Genomic DNA, 26,990 nt, shown 5'->3' with positions numbered 1-26,990 from the left:
AAAAAAAAAAAAAAAATCATCAATTATGAATTCTCAAATCTAAATCTTCGTTCTTTGAAAGGGAGGAGAAACAACATAGATGTAACATCTCACATCACCCAGGGAAGTGGATCATGTAAGCCTTATATATATATTCTCATCTCTACCTAGCATGAGGCCTTTTGGGAGCTCACTGGTTTCAGATTTTGTAGAAACTCCGAAGTTAAACGAGTTCGGGCGAGAGCATTCCCATGATGGGTGACCCACTGGGAAGTTCTCGTGTGAGTTCCCAAAAACAAAACCGTGAGGGCGTGGTCGGGGCCTAAAGCAGACAATATCGTGTTACGGTGGAGTCGAGCCCGGGATGTGGTGGGGATCCGAGCCGGGATGTGACAATAGAAGCCATCTTATAATTCAAAGATGTGAAGTGTGTCGGGCGTAAAAATAAAAATATAAAATATGTATTTGCACTTAAGAATTGAAGAGTGTAGCATGTACATAGAAAATGTGGGGTGTATGTTAAGAGTGGGTCTGAGGGTATATGGGAATCTATATGGGTTGATTAAGAAAAATTCTAATTGAAAAAGCAAATGTGACGTGTAATAAGTATGTGTTGGGAAATTTGGAAAATTAACTAAAATTTAAACCCCATATAGAACTATAACCACTCTTTTAAGTTTATGATAATTATAACAAAAAAATTATATGAAAATACTAATATACCCTTAAAATAGAAATTGAGAGATAAAGAGAGAGTTTGAAAACAAATTCAAAAAACCCAAATCAAATCTGAGATTTTCCCAATGTATTACCGGGTTCTTTTTTTGGGTTCCAAAGAAAAAAAAAATAGACCGTGTGAACAGAAGGGTTTTCTCGGTTTGATTTGTGTGTGATAAGAAAAATTTATTTATTGTTGTTCAAAAATGGTTTGTAATGTTGTTCAATCCAGTCCCGAAGAGCATGGTCTGGGAAGCCATGAACACTCATGGCTAAGACCACTTGGAGAACATGTCAATATATAGAGTAATGATATTCATACCATATTTTTGTACCATATTTTTATACCATCTTAGGTGACATTTGATGTAGACAGCCACATCATTTGAATTAATTAGATTTTAAATTTAGTTCATCATTTAATAAACTAATAATTAAGAAAAATTAGTTAATTAAATGATGATTGTGGTATATGAGAAATTTTTCTTCTTCATTTCCTTGGGTTTTGCAAATTTTTCAAATGATGTGCAAAATTTTCAAATGATTAATCAAATTTTTCTAAAGTGGTATAGAAATATGATATAAAAACATGGTATGAATAACATTACTCTATATATGTTTACTGTCCCACATAGGGGTGGTTCGGTATGGGATACCATACCGAAACTAGTATCCCGAATCCCAAACCGAAATTTTTCGGGACGGGAATTTGAAGACCAATCCCAAACCAAATTTTCGGGAATCCCAAATTTCGGGAATCCCGAAATATTTTCGGGATTTTGGGACAAATCGGGAATCCCAAATTGAAATATGAAATTATGAATTGTTCTTCAAATATATAATTCAAGAACACATTCATGAACTAGGAATTTCATTTCATTCACACTACCATTTAATTGAACACTGGCATGCTTGACTCTTTTTATCATAGTCAAAATTCAAATTAATTAAACTTTTTTTGCAATCTGTTGAGAGACAAAAAAATCAAGCCTTCTGAAATCATCAGTCATGGCAGCAGCAATAATAAAATCCACATGAATATCAAACAGAACATGGAAAATATGCAAGGTGTAAGGCATTCTAGGTTGCTAAGCATGAATTAGAAACTACTAGCATCAATTATAAAAGAATAATATATCTATATGTATAAATATATATATATAATAATTAATATTATATATTTTCGGTTTGGTATGGGATTCCCGAAATATAGAGAAGCCAATCCCGAATCCCATACCGAAATTTTGGGATTGGTTCGGGATAGCATCCCGAAAATTTCGGGAATTTCGGTTTGAGAAATTTTTGGTTTGGGATCGGGATTTTTTCGGTTCGGTTCGGGATTTTCGGGAATTTTTTCCACCCCTAGTCCCACACCACACACATTGATTCGTTTACATTTAGCATTTTTTTTTTTTTTACAAGTTTGGGGCTCCTAGCAAGCATGAAAAAGAAGATCATTGCCTATTAGCTGCTTTTTGTCCATTGCAAATTTTGTATCATTTTTCATTTGGCATTTCTCTTCTGCATTATTTGATTTCGATATGTTTTTTGTCTCTAAACTTGTAGTAGAAGGGGATTTAATTGTCTATTTTTTGAGTTTTTATTTTGATAAAAAATTATAAAGGTGTATCAAAGGGTATATTAGTTGTGACATCCCACATCGGCCAGAGAAGTGGATCCTCTAAGCCTTATATGCATATTCTCATCTTTACCTAGCATGAGGCATTTTGGAAGCTCACTAGCTTTGGATTCCGTAGGAACTCCGAAGTTAAGCAAGTTCGCGCGAGAGCAATCCTAAGATGGGTGATCCACTGGGAAGTTCTCGTGTGAGTTCCCAAAAACAAAACCGTGAGGATGTGGTCGGCTATGGTGGAGTCGAGCCCGGGATGTGGTGGGAGCCAAGGTGGGGATGTGAAATTAGTACTTTTATATTAATTTTGGGTATTATCATAAATCTAAAAGGATGGCTATAATTCTATATGAGGTCCAAATTTTGGTTATTTTTCCAAATTTCCTGTATGTGTTATTTATTCAATAATATGCGGAGTGTTAATAAAATAAGTAGTTCTTAATTTCTTTTAGAAAAAATGTAGAAAACATTTGATACACGATAGTTCAAAAGTATTTTACAATAAATTCATCTAAATTACGAGAAACAGAATTCACACTTAAGTGCAGAGCAATGAGCACACTACTCTAACCAAACTTGGCTAAGCACAAACCTATGCTACGTTTAAATATTGTTTTTTATTGAGATAATAAATTCAAATATTGTTACACGAGCAAAAATACCAAAGCTTATTTGCTGTGGTTCATAGATAACTATAGATATCAAACAAACAAAGAAGTATTTGAGTGTTTTTTTTTTTTTTTTTTTGATAGAAAAAACAGTACATTAAAGGGAGAACCCCCTATAACACCCTAAGCTCACAGGATCAAATAACAAGGCTCTATTTGCAGCGGGCGGTAAAGATCTATCCCAAATATGAAGGTTTCCATATTGGAAGCCCACATCCGTAACAACATCAGCCACAAAGTTTGCTTCTCTATACATATGGTTCCAAGAGATAAGATCGAAGGACCCCGCAATAAGTTTAATGCCTTCAATGATACTCTTCACTCTACAAGGAACACAACTAGTACCTTAGACTGCCTCAATAATAAGTTTTGAATCCCCTTCCACCATGATCTTCTGGAGCCCCCTACATCTTGCCATCCAGAGCGCGTCCCTTAGTGCCAAACATTCCGCAACATTGATTGAAACCTCCCCCAAGTTTCTTTTCCCAGCTAGCGCTGGATCACCACAGTCGTTCCGAATGACAAAGCCCCCAGCCGCTCCATTATTCTTGACTGAACCTTCAAAGTTTAATTCGAAAACATCATCCGCTGGAGGGATCCATCTGATTAGCCTCGCCTGATTTTTCCTAGGAACCACCCATCTTTTATTAACATTACAAAAATCATGTGCCATATTAAAGGCTAAAGACGCCAATTTAACAGGGTGGGTGTTAGCTTTATTAAAAACAACAGTACTCCTCATTTTCCAGATCTGCCAACACATAATAAGAGCAAAACTAAGACTCGAGAGGTTTTCATCATCATTAGCATCCAACGAGCCAAGCCACTCAAACAAAGTACACCTACTTTGATTAGTGGGAGGTTTAATCTTCAGACTATAAGACCAAACTTGCTTGGCAAACTCACAATGAACAAAAAAAGGTGGTCTTGATCTTCTGCATCTCCATTACATAGCAAACAAGTCTCACTAATCGTGTTAATAAATTTATGAATTTTACTTCTAGTCTGAAGCTTATGAAGAATTAATAACCAATCGAAGATTTTGACCTTATTTGGAATATTGAGTTTCCACATTCTATTTAGCAATTTATTCTTCGAGTCGTCACTTATCATGGTATTTTGAACTCAGGTTGCAGATTTAACGCTAAACCTTTCATTAGCATTTAATCCCTAGCACAAGTAGTCATTCTATCATAAATAGGCAATGGAATACTACAAATCTTTCTAATAACTTCCTCATCCACATACTCACCTAGCAAATCTTTATTCCAAGTCCCATCAATAATGAAGTAGTTAACCTTAAGGTCTAAATCAATATGACTTAAGGTTAACTATTGCGCACAATCCATTGTGCACCTTTTTCAATCACAGTCCTAGCATTAAGGATACCTTTTCAGGCTACCAAGTGATGTTGCCTCGCTCTTGTATCCATAAAATTTTCTTTACGAAGATACTTTTGTTTAACTAATTGAACCCACCAGTTCTGATCATGAGTTAGGATCTTTCATCCCAGTTTAGCTAGGCAAGCATTGTTAAAACAGTTACTCTTTATAATACCCAAACCTCCATTACCTTTTGGTTGACAAACTTTATCCCAAGCAACAGGGTTCATCTTACCTTCTTTTCCCCAAAGAAAATTCCTGTTAGCTTTATCCAACATCCTTGTGAACTTATCAAGGCATTTGAAACAAGACATCATATGATCAGGCATACCACAAAGATTAGCCTTAATTAAAGTGATTATGCCCGCTCTCGAGAGCGTATTGGCTTTCCATCCTGCTAATTTGTTCTTAATCTTTAGCTCAACATTCTTTGTATTTATTGAATCTCGCTAGCAGATAATATTATTGATACCCAGATACTTACCAATAGTGGTCTTGTGTTGGATTTGGATAATATTAGCAACCTCCACGCGAACACTATTAACAGTATTCCCCAAAAAATAGATGGATGACTTATGGAAATTTATCTTTTGCCCGAGGTAAAAGCAAATATGTTCAAAGTATTCAAGATATTTTTATCAACTCCTTTCGAGGCTTTAGCAAAGATGAGGCAGTCATCCGTAAACATTAAATTGGAAACCTTAAAACCCATGGGAGAACTGACATTGGTTTTAGGAATTAAAGCTAACTTATTGAAGTGTCTAATTAACGGCTCCATGCAAAGAATGAAAATGTAGGGCGATAAAGGATCTCCTTGTCTAATTCCTCTGGAAGGTTTGAAATATCCATGAGCTTTACCATTAATCATGATTGACATAGAAGTAGACGCAATACATTCCATAATTAGATTTATCCAGTGGGTATTCATCCCAAGCTTAGTTAAAACCAACCAAATATAATCCCAACTCAACATATCATAGGCCTTCTCCAATTCTAGCCTAACGGCCATAGCACCCATACCCCCTTTTTTCGTTTAAAAGAAGACAAGATCTCATGGGCAATGAGAATACTATCGTCGATAGATCTCTTCGGAGCGAAAGTACCCTGGTTATTCGAAATACACTTTTTTAGAATAGGTTTAAGCCTGTTAACCATCACCTTAGATATGATTTATACGATACATTGTATAAACTAATAGGTCTAAAATTAGCCACAATTTCAGGATTATTCACCTTGGGGATAAGCGCAATATTTGTATGAATAATTAAACTTAAGCTGGACCCATTCAAAAAGAAGTCTTTTACTAGATTAATGACTGAAGGTCCAACAACATCCCAACATTTTTTTGTAGAAAACCGCATGAAAACCATCCGGGCATGGAGCCTTTAATGCTCCAATACCATTAACAACCTCAAAAATTTCATCATCACAAATTGGCCTAAAGCAAAGCCAAATTTTGGCTTTCAATTATGCAAGCCTCAATTATATCAATAAAAGTTCATAGCGCAACATTACTTGGAGTAGTATGGCCAGTAAAACGCAGTTTGAAGTCCTGCACATAAACTTTTTCCATGCCCTCCCCTTTTATCCACCAAAAACCCCCAGAGTCCTTAATTTAAAGGATCTCATTCCGTTTCCGTCTAATATTAGTTACTGTTTGAAAAAACTTTGTGTTTTTATCCCCTAGTTGGAGCCAGTTAGCTCTCGCAGTTTGAGCCCACAAGAGTTCCTCATCATTGAGTGTTCTATTCAGCTCATTCCGAACACTTAATTCTTCATTTAGCAATTGAACATTATCTGGATCATCCATACTTTAAGATTGAACGTTATTCATTTTCTCAAAAAGATCTCTTACAAACATGAACATTACCAAAAACCTCCTTGTTCCAACCTTTAATCAAACATCTCAAGGTACCAAGACGCCCCCCAAGATTGTCATTAGGGTTGCCTTCCAACTCTAAGCTCCACACTTTTCTAACAATGTTAGAAATATCTAGATGATTAAGCCACATAGCAATAAACTTGAATTCACTTCTACCAATTATGCCATAACTAATATTAGGGTAACAGTCTAATAGTATAGGACTATGATCTGAACCAAAAATTGGATAATTATGAAGGTTAGCATTCGGGAATAAGTTTAACCAAGCTGTATTAACCACTGCTTTATCTAGTCTTTCAAAGATCAGGCTATTATCCTTATGTCCGTTAGACCATGAGAATGTTACCCCGGAGGCAAGAATTGAAACAAGACCTCCCCTCATCAAGAAATAAGCAAACTTTACCATATGAATACTTGTATTCTTAACACCCCCACCTTTTTGTGATGGCTCAGAATATTGTTAATGTCTCCCATTAAAAGCCACAGCTGAGAGTTGATGTTTATATCATATAAATTCAATAACTCCTCCCAAAGTTGTAATTGCAAATACTTTTGAGGATAAGCATAAATGAAAGTGCATAGAAATTTAACACCCGTATTACTAATATGGAAACATCAATGGATAAATCTTGAAGAATAAGACAGTACATCAATAGTAACATGTTGGTTCCCCCCTACCTACGCTTGCCCTTCCCTTTCAGCAAAAACATAGAATTAAACCACTTGCAAAAAAACATTCCTAAACAACTTTCCTTGACCAGGCCTAGGTTCCAAAACGCAAAAAACATCTAAATTAACTAAACTAGATAGAAATTTAAATTGCAGGGCAAAGTCAGGTCTACCCCATCCGGTGCAGTTCCAAACTAAGCACTTCATCAATCAACATCTTCCACCTCATACCAGACCCATCCTCATTACCACTGTTTCTCACCCTCTTACTGCTTACGCCAAACTGCACTTGCTCCACGTTCTACTCCTTAGCCTCCATAAATTCTTCCTCTTCCTCAAGAAATTTTTTTCCTTTAACAGCACTAGCTTCACCAAATCGATTACCTCCCACTAACTCACCCTCAACCAAGGCACAATCAGGCCTTCACTTAGAAACCAAATCAGCTTTGGACAACCAGGTTTTGTTGCCTCTAAGAACATCTCATATGACCGACCGTTCCTCTTAGCCCCACTTCTACCTCTGCCCACATACCTACTTTTCCTTGAAGCCACAGTAGTCCACCCATCACTAGCATTGTCCTCACGAGCCCTGACTTGCTCTTTTGTCTCCAACTCTTCTTTATCCTTAGAGAGAGCCTCTTCCCCCAATAGTGGTTGTGGGAACACCAGCATAACTCCCCTATGTAAACCTTGTCTAATCTCCTAAGAGATTTCAACTCCCGTCGGCATCACCAACGGTTCATCCTCAAAAACATGGTCAACCAATAGCCAACCATCCTTATCCTCAAGAGCCAGACACTTATGACCCTCTACTTTCCTTCAACCACAGTAAAAACACACTTCAAAAAGCTTCTTATAGCTAAGCAACACCAGACAGTCCTCCTGGTCATTAATGACCATCACCCTTTTTAGAGGTAGCCTCAAATCCACCTACATAAGAAGTCGCACAAATAAACCATTTAAACTCGTCAAAGGGTTTTCATCAGCTCTGATGAAAGTACCCACCAGTTGCAAAATGACTTCCAAAATCTCTGCATCACGGTACTCCACTAGGAACCTAGGAATAGAACCTAAACTCTTAAGCTAGAAATGATCTCCACATCACAAAAAAAAAGTTGTCCATTTTTCTAGATGAAAAATCTGACCCCTGACCAGGGTCTATTATCCAATACATACTCCATCTCCTCTTGCTCCATGAATTCCACAACATACCAATGGTGACCAAAGTGATTAAGGTAAAAAGGATTTTTCACCCCCAAACCCCAGGTAAGACCCAACTTCCACTTAATTGTCCTAGCTTCAATATGTTTCCCCACAAGCTTCCCTATAAGTACCCTGTTCTCCATATGCTCCACATTCAAATTCAAAAACAAAGATGTCGACACCCTAGTAACATCACTATCAAGGGTAAAAGTTCCCCTCGCATCCTCCACAACCACCGGCGGTTGACCAGGTTGAGGAGAGTCAAACCTACTCACCCACGAAGGCAACAAAGGGCTGGAGGGATCCTAGAATGCCTAGAGGACGAGGCTTCGAGTTAGGAGATAAAAGTCATTTTGAAGAATAAGTCTGAAGGATTAGAAAACAGGAGAAACACACCAGAAAACAAGCAAAACACCTACAGTATAAATAGACACAGCAGCACAAAAGAAATACAAGCAAACCAACCCTCGGGAAAATTAAACGACACCCAACACAAACAAAAGCAAGCAACACCACCTGCGAAAAAATACTAACCAGCACAAGAAAGTAGCAATACTAATTATAAACTAGGCCATCCGACCCTCACTATAAGATTTAGAATCCCATAACAATTAGGGTTAAGATACAAAAGGACAGAACTAAGACAATAATTACCCTAAAAAATCACAACCCAGCTGAGCTCACTCCATCGATTCATCTTCCCCAAGTAAAGAGATAGGATATTAAAATTGCCTCTACAGCCCTTTCGCTTCAAATCAAGACCATCATTACTCCACCTCCCTCTTATTACTATATGATCACCTGACAAGCAAGACCAATCCCAACAAGCGCATGCCAATAGGATAGGGCCGTAGCCAAAGTGAATACACCACCCTCCAAAAAATCATAGCCACCAAGGAAGTAGAAACGATTACCATTTACCCTGAAAAACCCCAATCCCATCAATAATACACTGTACTACACACTTTTTAGAAACCCAGAACTCTCCTGATGAGGAAATCCTTCTTTTCTTTGCCCCCAAATAGCGCTTAATCATTATCCTATGCCTTATGAACCAACTAATTAGCCAACTGGATAGCCTAGGGGAGGCCAATGACACGAGATTGAAAACCCCTAAGCGAAACCCTAGTTCTAAACCTAAGCGCCCTCTCTTTCCCCTTTCGACTCTCATCCTCTTCAATTGAGTTTTTTTATTTTTTTTCTTTTTTATTACAAGCAGTTGTTAGTGTCAAATACAAATACAAACTAGGGTTAGAGTTCTTTTAGTTAACTACTTTTTTTCTTCTTTTTCTTTTTTGAGAAAGTGCGGCAGATTAAAAACAAATTTTCCCCAGCAAGCTTTGAACTTGGTATGAATTTATTCCTTTAGTTATACGAAAATTGAAATTCGGTAATATTTCTTTATGTCTAAAAGGGTTCATGCATTAAATATAATTTCAGTTGAGTTTTAGTGTCATGCCCTAATTTCGAAATACATCTAAGATTAACACGTAATGTCAGACTGTATCAGAACAACCATATACAATCTAGATAGAATTAGTACTTTAGTAACAAACATACAGAAAACAACTAAAACAAAGCCAGTATCTCTTAAAGAGAAGTACTGAAAACCAACAATTAATTCAACAGCGTAGTATCTTACCACATTATTTTATTGTTGCAGCTAACCTTGGAGTTAGATTGTCTACGTACTTTGTGAAAGGATTAAGCCAATTGTAGTTCACCATTTTTGTTAAGCACCCAAAAATCTTGTATGTACAATGACTTCCAAATTCCTCATGGTATTAACTAGCAATAACACAAAGAGTTTTAGAACCACTTAATAGAACTTGATGAGTATGATTCAGTAAACTCTAGACTACTCAACGAAACCATTTAACAACTAGGATTCCAGACCAACTCAATAAAACCCAAGAATATAGGGTTTCGTGCAAACTCATCGGAGTCGAATTGAAAATAAGATTTCAGACAAACTCACTGATATCTAGGATGTAGGATTCCAAACCAATTCAACGGAACTGAATCGAAAGTTAGATTCTGGACCAACTCAACGGAATCCCTAGAATACGTATGGTTCCTCAATTCGGATTAATCAAGCAAAACCCTAGGCATACGGATAATAGTGTGGTCCCCCAATGCGGCTTAAATAGGCAGAACCACTTCTAATCAAGGTTCTAAAAGATAGTAGGCGCTAGTCAGGCAACGTACTGGGCCTAGCGCCTAGGCGAGGTCTAGGTGGCCTAGGCGAATCTAAGTAAATTTATTATATATTATATAATTTGATTTAATTTACTATATAATATATAAATAAACATAGACCAATATGTTATTTTTAAATAGAAGAATATATGTGTATGGTGAGAGTTTTAAATATATAATTATATGGTGTGGTCTAAAAAAAGAAGATTCACTTGGAAGTGAGTGGTCTTAGGTTCGAATCTTGTAGATGGCGAATTTGATACCAAATTAGGCTGCCCATTGTGTGGCTTAGCTGAACTCCCCCTCCCCTTCATGTAAAAATATCGATGTGCTCAAAAAAAAAATATTACGTAAAAAACAATTAAAAAATAAAGCAGTAGAAGATGATTCGTTTAGGTGAAAAAAGAGTTAGAGAGAAGATATAAGGTTTGAAAAAAGAAAAGAAAATAATGAATAGAGAAAATAGTGGGACCACAATAGAGAAAAAGTTGGAAAAACGTGGGTTAGTGAAAGAGGAAAAAAAGGCGTCATCATCTTCTTCCTGCAACGCCGAACTTAGAACCCAGCCTCTGCAACAAGTTTTTTTTTAATTTTATTTTATTTTATTTTTTTTTTTTTATTCCAGATTTCGGCGTCCTCCACCTATTCCCACCTAGCCCCGCCTAGTCCTGCCTAATCCCGTTTAGGCGTCCGCCTAATACACTTCTGATTTTGTGATTGATTAGGAGCAAATCAGGTTAGTATCTTATTGTTCAGCGCCTAGCGGCTGCCTAGGCCAATTTTTAGAACAGTGCTCCTAATAACACTATAATCTATGTAAATTAAGGTACGGTACCACTTACATGTAAACCGAAGTGCACATTACCCAAGGTGGCACGCTGACCAAGGTAGGCCCACTAGGCTAACAGATATTTAGTAATGCTAAGTTCAATATTCAGAACATTTGACCAAAAGTTAACCCTCAATCAAATTAGTCCCCGTTAGGGTCAACAAATTTAATTAATCCAATTTGGAAGATCCATAAATCAGATTCCCGATCTGTAAGTTCCTAAGGTCATCACATTACTTCCACAACAACATACTACAAATTCATTACGATATAATGGTCAGGTCATCATTTACTAAAAAATTCCAATGGCGGTCCTTTTTGAAACTAAGTTCAATTGGTCAAATCTTGTTAAACAGATATGAAAATTGAGCTCAAGGCATCGAAATTAGCTTAGGAAAACAAAGTCAGGTCATAGGGTCAAGCGTGGCTGCATGCAGCGGCCGGCGGCCACGACATGCTGAACTTCGACCAATAGCAAACTCAACCCATAATATTACAAAATAAAGCTCATGAAGAGTACAACAATATTTGTACCTTCGTCAGAAAGCGAAACTGGCTGAAGGATGTTGGAATTTGTCGTTAAAGTCATGGGCCACAGAAAAAGAGGGCACCCTTAACGCGTCATCGTCAAAATTTTAATGCCTAACAAAGGGGTGGTTTGTGATCGTGGTGAGACGAGGGTTCGTTTCTAGGTGGTGGCGACAGTCGAAACCATCGGAGAACTCTGAAAATGGCGTTAAAAAATTCTCTAGTAAACCGGATTGAGTCGCCTTACAGGTCGAGTAAACAGTCAATATGCGCGACCAGTTTCCAAACGGGGAAAGGCCCCAACTTTCTCGGGCCTTCCCTAAATAGAATTTGCTAAAAGACAAAAATGCCCCAACTTTGCTTGTTAATTTCTCCTTCGATATAATTTTCAATTCGCAAACAGTTTTCGCCTACACATTCGTGACATCAAGCTCTACCCGAAAAACTAAGATTGACCCCGAAAGGTCAATGAATTTTAATGACTAATGACGAAAAATCAAACTTTATAACTAACTAAACTCTAAAATAACGAAATTAAATAAATTCGCGTAATTACGAAATGCGAAAATGTGAAGAGTAAGTTCGAGGCACATTAGGGCTTTTCAAATCCGTAAGTGAATATGATTCTTCGGGCAAGATGCCTATAAAAGCTCGAGGCCCATGCGCATGCTCCTACACATCACAACCTTAAGAACTCCCCATCAGTTCGTTGTACAAGGAGCAGTTGTGCGTAGAAGTTCTTCAAGCTATCCCGTCCTCTAGTTTGTCCACTCATCTATATATCATGTCATCTACTTATGTTGCAACAACTCATTGCTGCTAGAGCTTTTTCCGCACTGCATAGGCTATGCAATTCATCTTTTTCCTAGTCATGTCTTTAGGCTAACCCAGGTTAGTTTTGATTCGTGCTTTAATTGCCATGAAACTGATAAATACTTAAAACAATACTCTAAACTAGACGAAAAAAATTAAAGAGCATTTGAACTTAAGACACAATGAATTGAAGAATGAAACAATTATCTACAAGAAGAATTCACCACTTGAAAAGATATTTGAGTTTGGAAGCAATCAAGTTAAAATAATTTTTAACATTAACCGTAAAACAAGGTAAATATTTAAAAACAATTTTCATAATGCCTCCAAAGTATCTCTTTGTGGTCCAAACCCATGTAATGTGACCATGAACACCATGAATTAACCGCTTTGACAAAGTGGTTCAATTGCATCATGCGCAAGAAGAGAGGAGGCCAAGCCGACAAATCATCATAATTATTTACAGCTCATTTTGTGTTAAATTTAGAAATTGTGGGAATCATTTAGAGATTAGGGTTAATTAATGAATACAATAAAAACAGTTGTGACTTCAATGATACATAGCACTTCATATGATATATGATGTTCACAAAACACATACCAAAGAATAACAAGTCGGAATTTGATTTGTTAGTTCTTCAAATACGCCTAAAACGTATCATACGAGTACAATATTCATGTCCCTTGATTTCTTAAAAGGTAAGATCCATTGATGGGAAACATGGATCGATGGGAAAAAGGGGAGGGGGAAAAATGATGTAGTTGGAGAGAGGACGAGTGAAGAGGGCCCAATAAGTGGAATCCTTGCAAGGATCAAACAAGAAGAACAATAATGCCATTCAACAACTCCTTAAAGTAGACAAAGACACCAAAACCCTAGATGACAAAAGCAGCCTCACATAGTTGTGAAAAACTGTAAGTATGCAAATCTGCATTATTTAAAAAGATTCCTTCGTCCCTTCTTCTCGACATGCAAAGAGGAGGGGACCCATTTGGCCATTTTCTCAAAAGAACAGAAAAAATTATGGGAAGGGGGGAATGACTAATGAGATGAAAACCAAAAGATACCGTAATGAGGAGGGTCTCGGTCTCACCTCACAGAAATTGCCATGAATCGAGCATGAGATTGTCATCACGTGAAAGATGCTTTAATTTTAGGGTTTGATAAGGAGTGTGCGTCTTCTTTCGAAAGCATTTCAAATAAGATACCTTATGTAGAATTATCAAAGAGACCATTTTCAACAACATTGATAAATTTGATATCGTTCCTAACTTGATAATTACCACCTGCACAATCTATCAAGTGTGAAGGTTTCATCACAAAATGTCTCAATATTAGTTGAAGTGGGATTAAGATATTTAAATTCTTATTTTCTCATAAATACGATCGATGTGGAATATTTCAACATCTTATTATCTTATTCTGTGTGATTTGACTCATCCAAGTTGCTTTGTAAGTATGCGTCTCTTGAAAGTGAGAGGGTATTGGCTTATTCACCGAACCTTGCGGAAAATTTGAGACACACTTTGTAAGTGCAAGGTTTTTTCTCTGTATCTTACTGAACGAATGCATATATTGTTGTTATTTTCGAAAAGAGAGAAATTATCATATGTCGCGGTTGTATATAACTTGTATTATTATAATTATATGCAACTGCGCATGTTTTAGTGTTTGACAATCTTATAAAATTAAGAGGTTTACAGCTCAAACAAAGTCATTATATATCACTTAATTTCTTCTAGTGCACATGCATGCATGACTATGAAGCTGTGTCATGCATGCATGTGTGTGTAGCAATACCCTAAACCCTAAAATCCGCGGAAGCCATTTTGGAACTTAGTAACGATCTTATAAATGGTTTCGTGGGTTTTATAGAATTGAAAACCCTTAAGTGTATATTTGAGCACGTCGAATTTCTTTTTCTCGAGAAAACAGTTTTCTATAGTAGTGAATACATATAATTGGCATAAGATGAGTGTATTTGTTTTTCTATCAATAGGGCCCGATTGTTCATGTCTCATTGCCAATAACCCTTTGATTGGATTGCACATGTGTACAATGTACATCCATCAATTTCATTAGTACAATTTTTCCTGGAATCTAGCAGATGCATATATGGCCGCTCATCAAGAATAATCTCTATTATCTAGCAGGTGTGTGAAAAAATAGTTTTCATGTTGGGTGGATTATTGCTCGAGCATCACCACTCTATTAGTTGTTGTCGTTAAATAAGTGTGATTGAATTTATCTGTTCTTCATTTTTTTTTTAATTTATACTTATTTAACAACAATCAACACGGTAGTGATGCTTACCATCGCTTAAGGGTGGTGCATAAAATATTTTCTTGATTGTGTTGTCTTTCCTCTTTTGTGTGCTTAAGTTTAATAATGTTGATGATGATGAGTCAAAGGGGAATAAGATTCTATCAATCCCTGCTTCTAATGAAAGCAAATGATGGCATGGAATTGAAGCCAGATGTTTTGATCAACTCAAGAAAAATAATATATCAAAAGGGAAGGCATGTAATTTACTCTATACAGACTTTACAATAATGTGTGTGTAGAGAGAGAGAGAGAGAGAGAGAGAGAGAGAGAGAGAGAGAGGTGGCTTGGCTTGACCGCATCGCATGAAAGGCAACCAACTTGTGTTTCGAGTGCCAAAGCAAAGCATCTCATTGAATAGTAAGAAACTTTAGTACTTTTTGGAATCCAAGAAATGGTATCATCTCTACCATCCAACTGTTTGGTACCTATCTACCACATAGAATATTTTCCTAGTTGATATTCACACATTCTTAGTTGTTATCTACACTACTAGGAGGATGAGAGAGAACACGAGACACGGTCGGTTGAAAAGAAAGACTCTAACCAATAGAACAACCCACCACTTTGTTCGAAAAGATTTCTGTATGTTGTGATTCTAGAAAGAGGCATGCACTGCTGAATGTCTTTGTTGACAAATTTAATTAACAAAATGAAATTGTCGGTAGAGATTAAAAATATTAAGCATTTTAATCATAAGGATTTTATATAAAATATAGGTAGATAGATCATCACCTACTCTATTCTCTAATTAAAAACATACATAGTTAATAACCATAAATAAATTGTAGAACAAAACATACATAGTTATTCAAGAAAACAATCCAAACCATAAATACCGTATCCATCAACGCAATTCACCACTTAATATGACAATTCAAATTAAACAAAAAGCAAGGTTTTTTTTTTTTTTTTTTTTTTTTAACATACGATCTTATCTATACTAAGGGGAATGAGGGTGGACTTAGCCTCACAATAGGTTAGCAATAATGTGGCTCAAATTCGTATTTAGTAAGAATCAAACCTAACACTTCTCATTTATAAGTAAAGAATAATACCGTTAAACCGTAGTACTAAATGGTAAGAAATGTTGTTTTTAGGTAAAAAGAAAAACAAGAAAGGAATTCTATCAAAGGAAGTGTATTCAATTGAGAATTTGAAAGACTTTAATGGATTTATAAATCCATGAATTTTTATGGAGTTTAATTGATTTGTAGAAGATTAATGCTCGTTAAAAGAGATCCGACAGAACGAAAAGTCTTAAAATGCTATGCGGTTTTTGTTACTTAGTATTATTGTTTAATGATATTTATCTTCATTTGTAAGTAAGAAGTTTTAGGTTCAATTTTTACAAAAGTGAATTTGAACTACGTTATTACTAATCCATTGTAAGGATAAACGCATCCTTCTTTTCTTAGTGTAAATATTATTGTTTGTTAAAAATAAATAAATAAATTAGAGAATAGAGATAGATTATTGAGACTATATATAAGAGAAAATGAGAATCTCACGGAGCCATGGCTGTGAAAAAAAAAAATGTAGGGGATAGAGATAGATTCTTGTATTCTGTGGACTATGTATATAAGAGAAAATGAGAATCTCATAGAGTCATGGCTGTAAAAGTCTGTCCTTGTGTGCTTGAAAAGGGCATCTTCTTCTCTCTTGCTCTTTCTCTCTCCCAATATATATATTTTGTTCCAACTCAAAATCTCAGCCAATATCCAAATTGGCCCCATCGATTTTCCCAAGATTCCTTATCTCTAAGTTTTTAGCCATCTTTCATGAAATTGATGGGTCCATAAACATCACCCAATCACATGTTGTATAGTCAAGAATCAATAATAATTGCTCTCTATTCTTTTGTTTAATTTTTAAAAAGTGTGGTTAATCAATTTATGCAAATCACAATTATTTGGATATATTTTAATTTTTGGTGGTCCGTGAAATTTGGAATCATGACGTCTTTTATAATAAAGTCGAAAATAAGATAATCTCCAACGTTATTTAAGATGTAAAAGCTACATTTGCATTTTATTTTACATTTTCAAGAGATATAAATATCAGTTATGAAGAAAATACAAATTTGGGATTTCAATCTCTTTAAATGGCCAGCTCACCTTCTAAAGATATAAAAAGAAAGTTAATTTACATTTTATGTTCAAGATGAGTCTTACATCTCAAAAACTTTCCGGCCAACACGAATTATTTTTGGATGCTATTTGTGTCTCTCATTATATATGCTCTAAGTACTACCAGATCAAATGAGAAACCTAAACTATGCTGATGAGTTTATGGTAAATTTTTAATCGCTAGAGTTATAAGCTATGCATGAGTTCAAGTAGTCTTGCATTTTTTTTTTTTTGGGAAAAGGAATTAGTCTTGCATATTGAAAGTCTAAATGACTTTTTCTTTGGATACAAGTAATATTCAGCGAGGAGAAAATTGAGGTTACAACTTCAGTTGCAAGGCTGAATACTCCTTACAACCGAACTACAAGTCATTTACAAAAGAATGATAATACGATATATCAAGGTGTTGCTAAATTGTCCTAGTAGTTAAAATCTTCTTCTCAACTTTCTGCTCGATATATGTATTAGATTACCACTATTGTTTTTAGAGAAATGCTAAAGAAACTCTTTCAAAAGTCTCTCCATAGACTTTTTGTCATCTTGTGTTTTTGGCACAATATTTTATAATGTTAGCACGAGAATTAACGTTAAATTATGAATTGACCATGATGAGTCCATGAAGAGTCCTACTTTGAGATAGTCTCCTTAGCATTTCTATTGTTTGTAAAATAAAATAATATTAGAGAGATTAAAATTTTAAACCGAACTGTGTATACCAAATGATGTTGTTTTTTATGATTAAATTATTAACTAAGTATTGATTAACGTGTTTAAATTCAAAAATTTAGTATTCCAAATGTTATTAAAAAAAAAAAAAAAAAAAAAAAAAAAACAAGTGTCGGTAAGAAACGTTTTCCTAGTTCCAATACGTAGGGATTCATCCTACTTGAACACGCCAAATAGCCAGTGACTTTGAGGACCTTTCAACAACTTCGTGTTTTGGAATCCCCAAAAAAAAAAAAAGAGAAACAACAAATTTGGTGATCCACCAAGCCAAAAGCCTTTAGTGGGAAAAGAGCTAGCACTACCAAGAACATAGAAAGCTCCGCCAACGGTAAGGAAATAACTATAATTCTATTACTTTTTACTAATGTTTTGTTTCCGGAACTTTTAATTATTAAATAAGAGAAGTGTTATTAGTATTTCAAAATTTTTATTCTATATTGCTTATAAGTATATATTTTTTTCCAAATATAGCAAGTTTGAAGTGTAGAATAAGATTTTCAGAATGCTAATAACAATTCCTTTAAGTAAACACATGAATAAAAAAAACAAAAAGAAAACTACACATATTTTTTTTCTTTCTATGCATATTCTTATTTATTTGTGACTTTTAGATCGAAAAAATAAAATAAAATGTAAGAACATAAGTGTGCAGAACGACAAAAAGTAGTCGAAAAATATTATCAAACAATTAACAGTGAAGGACTGTAAGTCATAAAATATCTGTACATCCATAGAAATCTCAATAAACATCGACGTTTTTTTTTTTTGGTCAAAACAATAAACATAGATTGGTTGTAACATGAAAATTCCACTTTGGTGGCCCTCCTGTCCCCAATCCTCTTTCTCTCGTTTATTTATTTATTTATTTTCATTTTATTTAAAATACACTGCATGGTAGAGATTAGGAGGGGTTATGAACTTAACATCCATGTTCAAATCTAACAACAATATTAAAATTATAAAAGATAATAAAATCCATTTCTTTAATTATGGGTATGGTGCACATCTATAATATTACTTTTGAAAAGAAACTTTTAGGTAAAGAAGATTGACCATTTTAAAAAGAGCATTTTGTATGACACAAGTATATCTTTACAGTAACGTCTTGTGTTATTAGGGGGTCACCGCTCACATGTCAACTGTGGCCAACTCAAGTAGCATGGGGATGTGACCAAAATGAACAACAATTACCTTGTTGTAGCATATCATTTTTGTAATAGGTTGTTCACTTTTATGTTCTTAATTAGATAATAAAAACACTCCAATCATGATATCGTATGAAGGGTAATGTTAGGTAGACCAAAATTTTAAATTAATTTTGCAAATAAAATGACGTGTCATCAATAAAAAAAAATAAGCACGCTAATCAATGCTTAAGTAATAATTTGATCATCAACAGCCACATCATTTTGTGACATCCCACATCAACCAGGGGAGTGATCCTTAAATGTATATTCCCATCCCTACCTAGCACGAGGCTTTTTGGGAGCTCACTGGCTTAGGGTTCCATAGGAACTCCGAAGTTAAGCGAGAAGGGGCTAGAGCAATCCCATGATGGGTGATCCATTGGGAAGTTGCTCGTGAGTTCCCAAAAACAAAACCGTGAGGGAATGGTAAGTCCAAAGCGGACAATATCGTGCTACGGTGGTGGAGCGGGCCTGAGAAGTAGGCCTGAGAAGTGATCCCGACCCCAAATTGTCACATCCCGGCCCTGGGGGGACCACTTCCCAGGCCCGCTCCACCACCATAGCACGATATTATTCGCTTTGGACCCCGATCACGCCCTCACGGTTTTGTTTTTGGGAACTCACGAGCAACTTCCCAGTGGGTCACCCATCACGGGATTGCTCTAGCCCCCTTCTCGCTTAACTTCGGAGTTCCTACGGAACCCGAAGCTAGTGAGCTCCCAAAAGGCCTCGTGCTAGGTAGGGATGAGAATATACATTTAAGGATCACTCCCCTGGGTGATGTGGGATGTCACAATTTGGTTTGTAAATTTGGTTTTAAAAAATTTGATCTTCCTAGCATTATCCTTTTCACTTTTTGCATACTATTTTTCACCAGTTACACTCTTTGAGAAATTAAATTGAACAAATCAAAGGTGAATCATTGGTCATGGTTAAGAGGCGGTGTGCAAAAAATGTGCAAACAAGTGTGTGAAATCACTTTCCTTCAATTGGACATTATGGGTCGGGCATGCCCTTTAGGAGGAAAAATTCAGGTTGTTGTTCAAGTTAGTGAAGTTATTTCATTGTAATTAGACCTAACAAGAATAGAATAATGCTCTGTGAGATTTGAACCTATGACATTGCACAAGAAGAATGACTTTAAGAATGCTGGGAATCTCTTGATTGCTTAGGAATAAAACACGTCCAACATCTACCGAGATTAAGTCATTAGCCGATATCATGTGATATAGAAATGTGCGAAAAAAATGTGACATCTCTAGTATACTATTTCATCTTTTTGGGTTATGTCTAATTATATAAAGAAAAATGAAATGAAGATAAATGAGTGGTTGTATGCACTAAAAAAAAGTCATATTCACTCTTCCTTAGTGAAAGTGATAAAAAATGAAGTAATGCATAATGATTATTTAGAATTGCAAATAACAGTTCCATTTCCATTTAAAAAACCACAAAAAAGTTTACATGAATGAGTTTAATGTACAATTGTGCATTTTAATCTTGTAAACACTAATCCACACCTGGAAAAGCACACCATTTGCACCTATACAATTTAATGAAACAATCAGAACAAATCCAACATCCAATACTCATTTACAATTTGATCATTTTAAAGTAAAGACAATTCCTTAATCTGCAAGTTACTAGAACCTTGTTTGTCGATAAAAAACCAATAAAATTACTATCACACTCTTTTATATATAACTGAAAGAAAATATTAAAAAAAAAAAAACAAAAAAGTGAGCATTAAATTAATTTGGCACAAACAAGTTTTTGCCTTTTGCTAACCTCGTAGACATGTCACCCTATCAATACTCTAAACTCAATCCCTCTTTTTTTTCTCTCTCATTTGCACCCATTTCTATTTTTTTTTTCTTTTAGTTTTTCGAACTTTCCCGATCCAATAATTTTTTTACCTGAATTGACATAATTAAATTTAGTTTTTTATAACCACTTAGCACTACAATTTAATGATATTTCTCTTTGCTTGTAGGGTGAGAGGTTTCAATTCTCATCAAAGATAAATTTGAATTACATTATTGTTAACTCACTGTGAGGCTTAGCCCACTTCTTAATCTCGTTTGTTAAATTTTTTTTTTAAATTATAAAATTTAAGTCATACACATAGTATGTGTATTGGTAGTATTGCATTTAGTTTAAAATTAAAACAACACATTATTATGCATCTACCACAATCCACTATCTAACCATTTAAAAAAATAATTTATAGTTTTTCAATGACCGAGTGAACTCACTTAAAAGGAAAGTAAGATGCCCGAGTTAACTCAGGAGCCACGGACCGGTAGATAAAATATGCGACGCCACGAAAGAGACTTTTTAAAACCCCTCAATCCTGGCCGATGCTTTCTCTCCCTCAATAGAATCTTCTCTTCTTCTTCCTCGCACCTTCAAATTTTCCGTTTTCCATTTTTCATTTTTCATTTTTCTCATCAATCACTATCTTATTATATATATATATATGTATATACGCGTATATATATATTAACATCATCTCCTATATATATAGATCCTCACTATTTCCGATTCCTTGTTTTCACCTCTCTGGTTAATCCACACAAAAGATAGAGAGATTACGACAGAAACCAATTATCTGCAAAAAGAAAGGATCTAAATCTCCAAATATTGAAATGGGTTCGGTTCCTCCAGAACTGAGCTTGGATTTTAAACCCACTTTTGTGCCCAAAACGATCAGTGATTTCCTCAAGGAGGTTTCAATGATCGGAAATGTGTCCGAAAAGCTGTCCAAGCTTGACGATTTTGTTAAGAGATTGGAGGACGAGATGAGGAAGATCGATGCCTTCAAGCGCGAGCTTCCTCTCTGCATGTTCCTATTGAATGATGGTTCGTTTTTGTTTCCCCTGAAAAAAAAAAAAAAAATTCAAGCTTTGATTTCAAGTATATATTTTCCTGGCTTTTCACAGCTTTTTAAAATATTTCGGGATATGGGTTTTGGATTTCAGATGATTTCGATTAATGGGTATCCAGAGATTATTTAATTTAATTCGATTTCAGAAATGGGTTTTTGGTTTCGGTTGGTTTTGGATGATGGGTTTTTAGTTTTGAAGATATTGGTTGATGGGTTTTTGTTTCCTAACTTTTGTTTTTTCTGGGTTTGTTTTTGTTCATATTGTTTGCAGCGATTCGAGCTCTGAAGGAAGATGCAATGCAATGTGCGGCGCCAAAAGTTCAACCAGTGCTGGAAGAATTCATACCAATGAAGAAAGATTGTGATAAAAACAAGGGAGGAAGTGGCAATAACAATAAGAAGGAAAAGGACTCTAGGGATAAGAAGAATTGGATGAGCTCTGTTCAGCTTTGGAACACTGATAATTATCACCAACATCCTTCTGGTGATTCGCCATATGATAGAAAGCGAGTTTCTGAAATTGATTCTAAGGTAAACGAATGAAACATCGAAAAATTTGAGAACAAAACTACATAAAATCATTGAAATTTATCTTCTAACTGAGATAATCTGATAAATTATGGCAGAGAAATGAAGCAGAAAATGGGGTAGCAAATGAGGATCCTTTCCAGACATGTAGAAATAGGACTGGAGGACGAGCATTTATGCCATTTAAGGGGTACCCTGCTTTTTCTGTGACGCCGTTGAGGCTGGAAGAGAAAGAGGAATTGCCAGTTCATGGGCTGTCTCTGCTCACTCCGGGGATTAAGAATCCGAAGGAGGAATCGACTTCCAGTGGTTCAAGATCCACTTGTGGCAGGTCAGTCTCCTTCTCTACTGCCAATACTCAATCCAATATGCGTACTCCGCCGCAGCAGCCAACTAGCCGGAAGCAGAGAAGGTGCTGGTCGCCGGAGTTGCATCGCAGATTTGTCAATGCCTTGCAGCAACTTGGAGGTTCACAAGGTTAGATATTGAAACTTTTGTTTTCTTCAACAGTTAGATATGGAATCTGAAAATGCAGGTGCTAATGTACACTAAGATGTGTGCCTTACTTTTGCTATTGTGTGAGTTTGGATTCTAAGTACTTAATTTGGAGTTAGTTCCCAATTTCATTTTATTTGCATATTTGTTTAGTTTCCGTGGATTCGATGGGATTCATTAGATTTCACATTGGAACTGTGGATTGTTGAATGTTTGAGCTTCGAATGTGCAAAAGATTGTCATTTCCTTCTATGGCTACTGTACTTTTTGATAGGTTGAACTTAAGAGTCTTTTGCCAGAAATGTTTATGTGCTATTAATCAATGTGTGTGATCATGTGCAAGGATATTATCATGAATCTGTTGAGAGACCGAATATCTGTTGCGTAACTGATATTCATGGATTTGGTATCCCGAAAGATGAATTGATTGTTTCTCTGCATACTGCATAAATTGTTCTGGTGGATTACTACACTCTATTTTCCCCCACCATAGCAGTGTCTTACTTGAGATTTTATGATATTGCAGTGGCCACACCAAAGCAAATTAGGGAACTTATGCAGGTTGATGGCTTGACGAATGACGAAGTGAAGAGTCATTTACAGGTAAGTTTTGAATTTCCCGTCCTTGCTTCTGTTTGATTGTGTAGAATATTTTCAAATTTACATAAGGAGAAGGCCTTGGCTTCTTGAGGAAACCCCTCAAGAAATGTTCCATCCATTGAAAGAATAAAATGGCAGGTCAAGGACTTTTATTACTTTTGACACTGAATGTTGATGCTGAAATTTGAGCAATTTTTTCTTGTCAATGCAGAAATACCGACTTCACACAAGAAGAGTTCCAGGTGCCGCAGCAGCTGGCTCGGAAAAGCAATCTGTTGGTTTGGGGGCGTTGTGGATGTCCCAAGATCAATACGTAGACTCTTCAAAGGCTAGTAGTTCCCAATCTGGCTCACCCCAAGGTCCCCTCCAATTAACCGGAACCGGTGGAGATGACGAAGATGATGAAGACGCAAAATCCGAAAGTTATAGCTGGAAAGGTTACATTCACAAACCCGGAAAAGATGATGTATAGAGTTTTATCCACCATCAATTTTGCAGATATATATACACACGGGAGGAGCTAATGAATATAAATATGAAAAATATTTACATTATCCATAAAAGGCGAAGGATCTTGAGAGAGAGAGAAACATCGAGAGCGGCTATGAATTTTGCAGGTTTAGTTTCCTTTCTTCCTTTCTTGAATATGAATTTCATTTCTCGAAATCGGTATGATAATTTTTCTGGTCAGATCCTCATGTCCCTGCAAGAGACAATGCCATTTTTCCATGGAAGTATCATTGTTTAAGGTTTCAAGTGTTTTGGATGGGATTTTTGAGCAGTTCAGGTGGAAAAATTCGATCATGATCTCATCTCAAATGGACACTGAGAGTGATCTGTTTTTGTTTCAATCTTATTGAAAACTAACCCTGCAGAGCTTGATCATTTTTTTATCTTTTTGACTTTCGAAGGTTCCATTGTTTAATTTTCCTTCTAAGGAATAATGAAAAGGGTGTTGTTATTGGCCTTCTAAAAATGTCATTCAGCGTTGCTCCTTTATATAAATTTTCCTCATTCTGCGTTCCTCTTTAGGTAAATTTTCCTCGCGTTTTATAAATTTGGAGTGCATGGCAATACTTTTTAAATGAGTAACAATTCCGACGATGAAAATATTGGCTGAATTCTGAAGAGAAAAAACACACTTGATCCCCCCAGGTGATTCCCGGATGCAGATAAGAGGAACAAAATGTTGAAATGCATCAGCTTAATTCAGCATTTGAACAAAAAACTATGACAATAATGTCGAGGATGAAAATACTGCTAACAGCTTATTTGTAATGGAAAGTTGCTTATTTGTGATCAAAAGATCACGGGTTCGATATGTGGAAATGACCTCTTTGTAAAAACAATCGTATCATATATCTCACATGAAATTTTTTATTGGGAAATTCAGTTGACCATCTGTTTTTTATTGGGAAATTCGGTTGACCATGTGACATCGAAGTTGTGTCAAGATAAAGTTTGTGCAGAGACTGGTGTGTGCTCTTTCTTTTCTTCTTCACAATCTCCTATCAGCCAGCTTTTCTCATCAGAAGAATAATAATGTGTATGTAGGTGCGCTTGCTTTCCCAGGTAGATGACAACTTTGGTATTTTCAATCTCTCATTTTTTTGGTCTATACAACTTTATAGAAGTTCTTAGTTTGATAGGTGTGAATAAATTTTAACTTTTGTGATTTTCATGTGTTAGTTTTTCTTGTGTCAGAATGTCGTTTACCTAAGTTTTGGATCCTCTCCTGAGCTAATGGAGAGGATCCGCATGATCAATTATTACGGACCGTTGAATTTTTATCTAACGGCTACAAACAGGGAGGTTCTTTTAAAGTTATAATGATTGTAACCATTGGATAAAAATCTAACGGTTCATGATGATTAGTCAGGAGAATCCTCTCCATTAGCTTAGGAAAGGATCCAATCCCCTAACAACGACATATTGATTAAAGAAATGCATATTATTTTAATAATATTTGGTTGCATAAATGATTATTTTTAAACAACGACGACGTATTAATCATACAACAAGACTTAATGATAGCATAACGACCACACAATAAAATTTGCACCCAAATATCAAAAAAAGACAATTCTTGTTAATTTTGTAGCCAAATATAAAAAAAAATAATTGCATGTACCACAGCTAAGTTCCAAACGAAACGTCATTTGAACATGATTTTTAGAATACATGATTTTGTGAACTATTCTCACACAAAACCATCATTCCAACTACTAAGTGGCCCTCTACCACAATGTAGAAAGAAATGTTGTCCTTGTATCATGGTGTGAATTCAAACTATGCCAACTTTTTAATCTCAAATCTAATCTAACAAATCTATCATGTGAAAAAAAAAAAAAAAAAAAATACTAGGATGGAGAAATTTGCTAGAAAGAGCAATGATTAATTTTTAATGTTTTGGCCAACAATTAAAATCTAAATTTCAAATGTTGAGATTGGTTGGATGGCCAGATTGGCAGGGTATTAGCTGTATTGTACACGAAAGGACAAGAGATCCGAACTTATCTTATAGACAATAAAATAGCATTAATTTGTTTTCCCTTACCTTCTTGTCCTCATCTTCCAATTTTTTAGACTGATGGGTTTCCTTTTCTAATGAAAAAGTAGACAAGGAGTAGTTGACATTATTTATATTCCCAACTCAACTAAAATTTTCATTTAGTAATACTATTTAATAATATTTTTATTCATTTATAAGAAAAAAAATTTAAATTTAATTTTTGCCATCATATTATTGTTAACCCATTTTTTCAATTTTTTAATATAGTTAATATCGTTTGTTTAATAAAAAAATTCAACCAAACCTAAGGACTCAGTTAGGATGCTAGTTATCCTTTACCACATTGGTGAAAAGATGTCGAGCCTTTGCATGATGGAACAAGTTCGAATCTCATCGATAGCTAATTTAATATCTAATCTAAAAAAAAATTTATTTTTTGAACAAAAAAAATAAATGGACCTAGTTAGGGTTGTTAATTAATTAGTGATGTTTTACTGTTTATAGGGCAAAGCAAAAGTGAAGCTAAAACAGAATAGGACATTTTTCCTAACAACTGACCCTTAAATGGAAAATTCGGAAATGATGAAGGCCTCAAATGCGCAATGACATATCATGAGCCTTTCCTTTTTCCGCATTTCTGTTTCAGCTACTCAAACACCATAGATCTCTATGTTTTCCTTTTCTCGTTGGAATGATGATAGGGGCTAAGGATCTTCACTATTTTTTCTTTCTTATTTGATTTGAGAACTGTCATAATTAAACAGTGAAATTTGTTTTTAGTTCAGGACATAAAAAACGTGAATATTATTTAGTCTATCGATATGTATTCTTTTGTTTATTTTCTAAATTCAAATTTCAAGAGTGACAGTTGAGACAAAATTATATAAAAGTTCAGAATATATGATCATCACCATGTCAAATTTGATGGATGTGGTGATTAAACAACCTCTTTAGTTAGTAGAATTATTCCAAATTATGTTGATTTTATCTTTTAACCTAAACCAGTCATATCACCACTTAAAAAAAACACACAATGAATTGGTATGTTTATGTAGCAGGACAAAACAGTCACTCTCACAAGAAAAATAATAGAGAGAATCTCAG

General features: G+C 35.3%; 1 protein-coding gene across 1 annotated transcript; it reads left to right on the top strand.

Moving 5' to 3' along the window:
- Nucleotides 1-21,272: 21,272 nt before the first annotated feature.
- On the top strand, nt 21,273-24,759 carry LOC137725320 (transcription factor HHO6-like). Its single transcript, XM_068463967.1, has 5 exons — nt 21,273-21,726; nt 22,023-22,282; nt 22,378-22,756; nt 23,301-23,377; nt 23,586-24,759. Exons 1-5 carry the CDS (start codon nt 21,513-21,515, stop codon nt 23,844-23,846), a joined length of 1,191 nt encoding a protein of 396 aa, XP_068320068.1. The 5' UTR covers nt 21,273-21,512; the 3' UTR covers nt 23,847-24,759.
- Nucleotides 24,760-26,990: the final 2,231 nt, after the last annotated feature.

Source organism: Pyrus communis, chromosome 2 (genome assembly GCF_963583255.1).
Source record: "Pyrus communis chromosome 2, drPyrComm1.1, whole genome shotgun sequence".
NCBI lineage: Eukaryota > Viridiplantae > Streptophyta > Magnoliopsida > Rosales > Rosaceae > Pyrus > Pyrus communis.
The sequence above is the reverse complement of the archived record's forward strand: the minus strand, read 5'-3'. Positions and strand labels throughout refer to the sequence as shown.

Coding starts and splice junctions, on each gene's coding strand:
- LOC137725320 (XM_068463967.1), top strand. CDS start 21,513: ATGGGTTCGGTTCCTCCAGAACTGAGCTTGGATTTTAAACCCACTTTT. Junction 22,283..22,377: donor TTTCTGAAATTGATTCTAAG/GTAAACGAATGA, acceptor AAATTATGGCAG/AGAAATGAAGCAGAAAATGG. Junction 22,757..23,300: donor GCAACTTGGAGGTTCACAAG/GTTAGATATTGA, acceptor ATGATATTGCAG/TGGCCACACCAAAGCAAATT.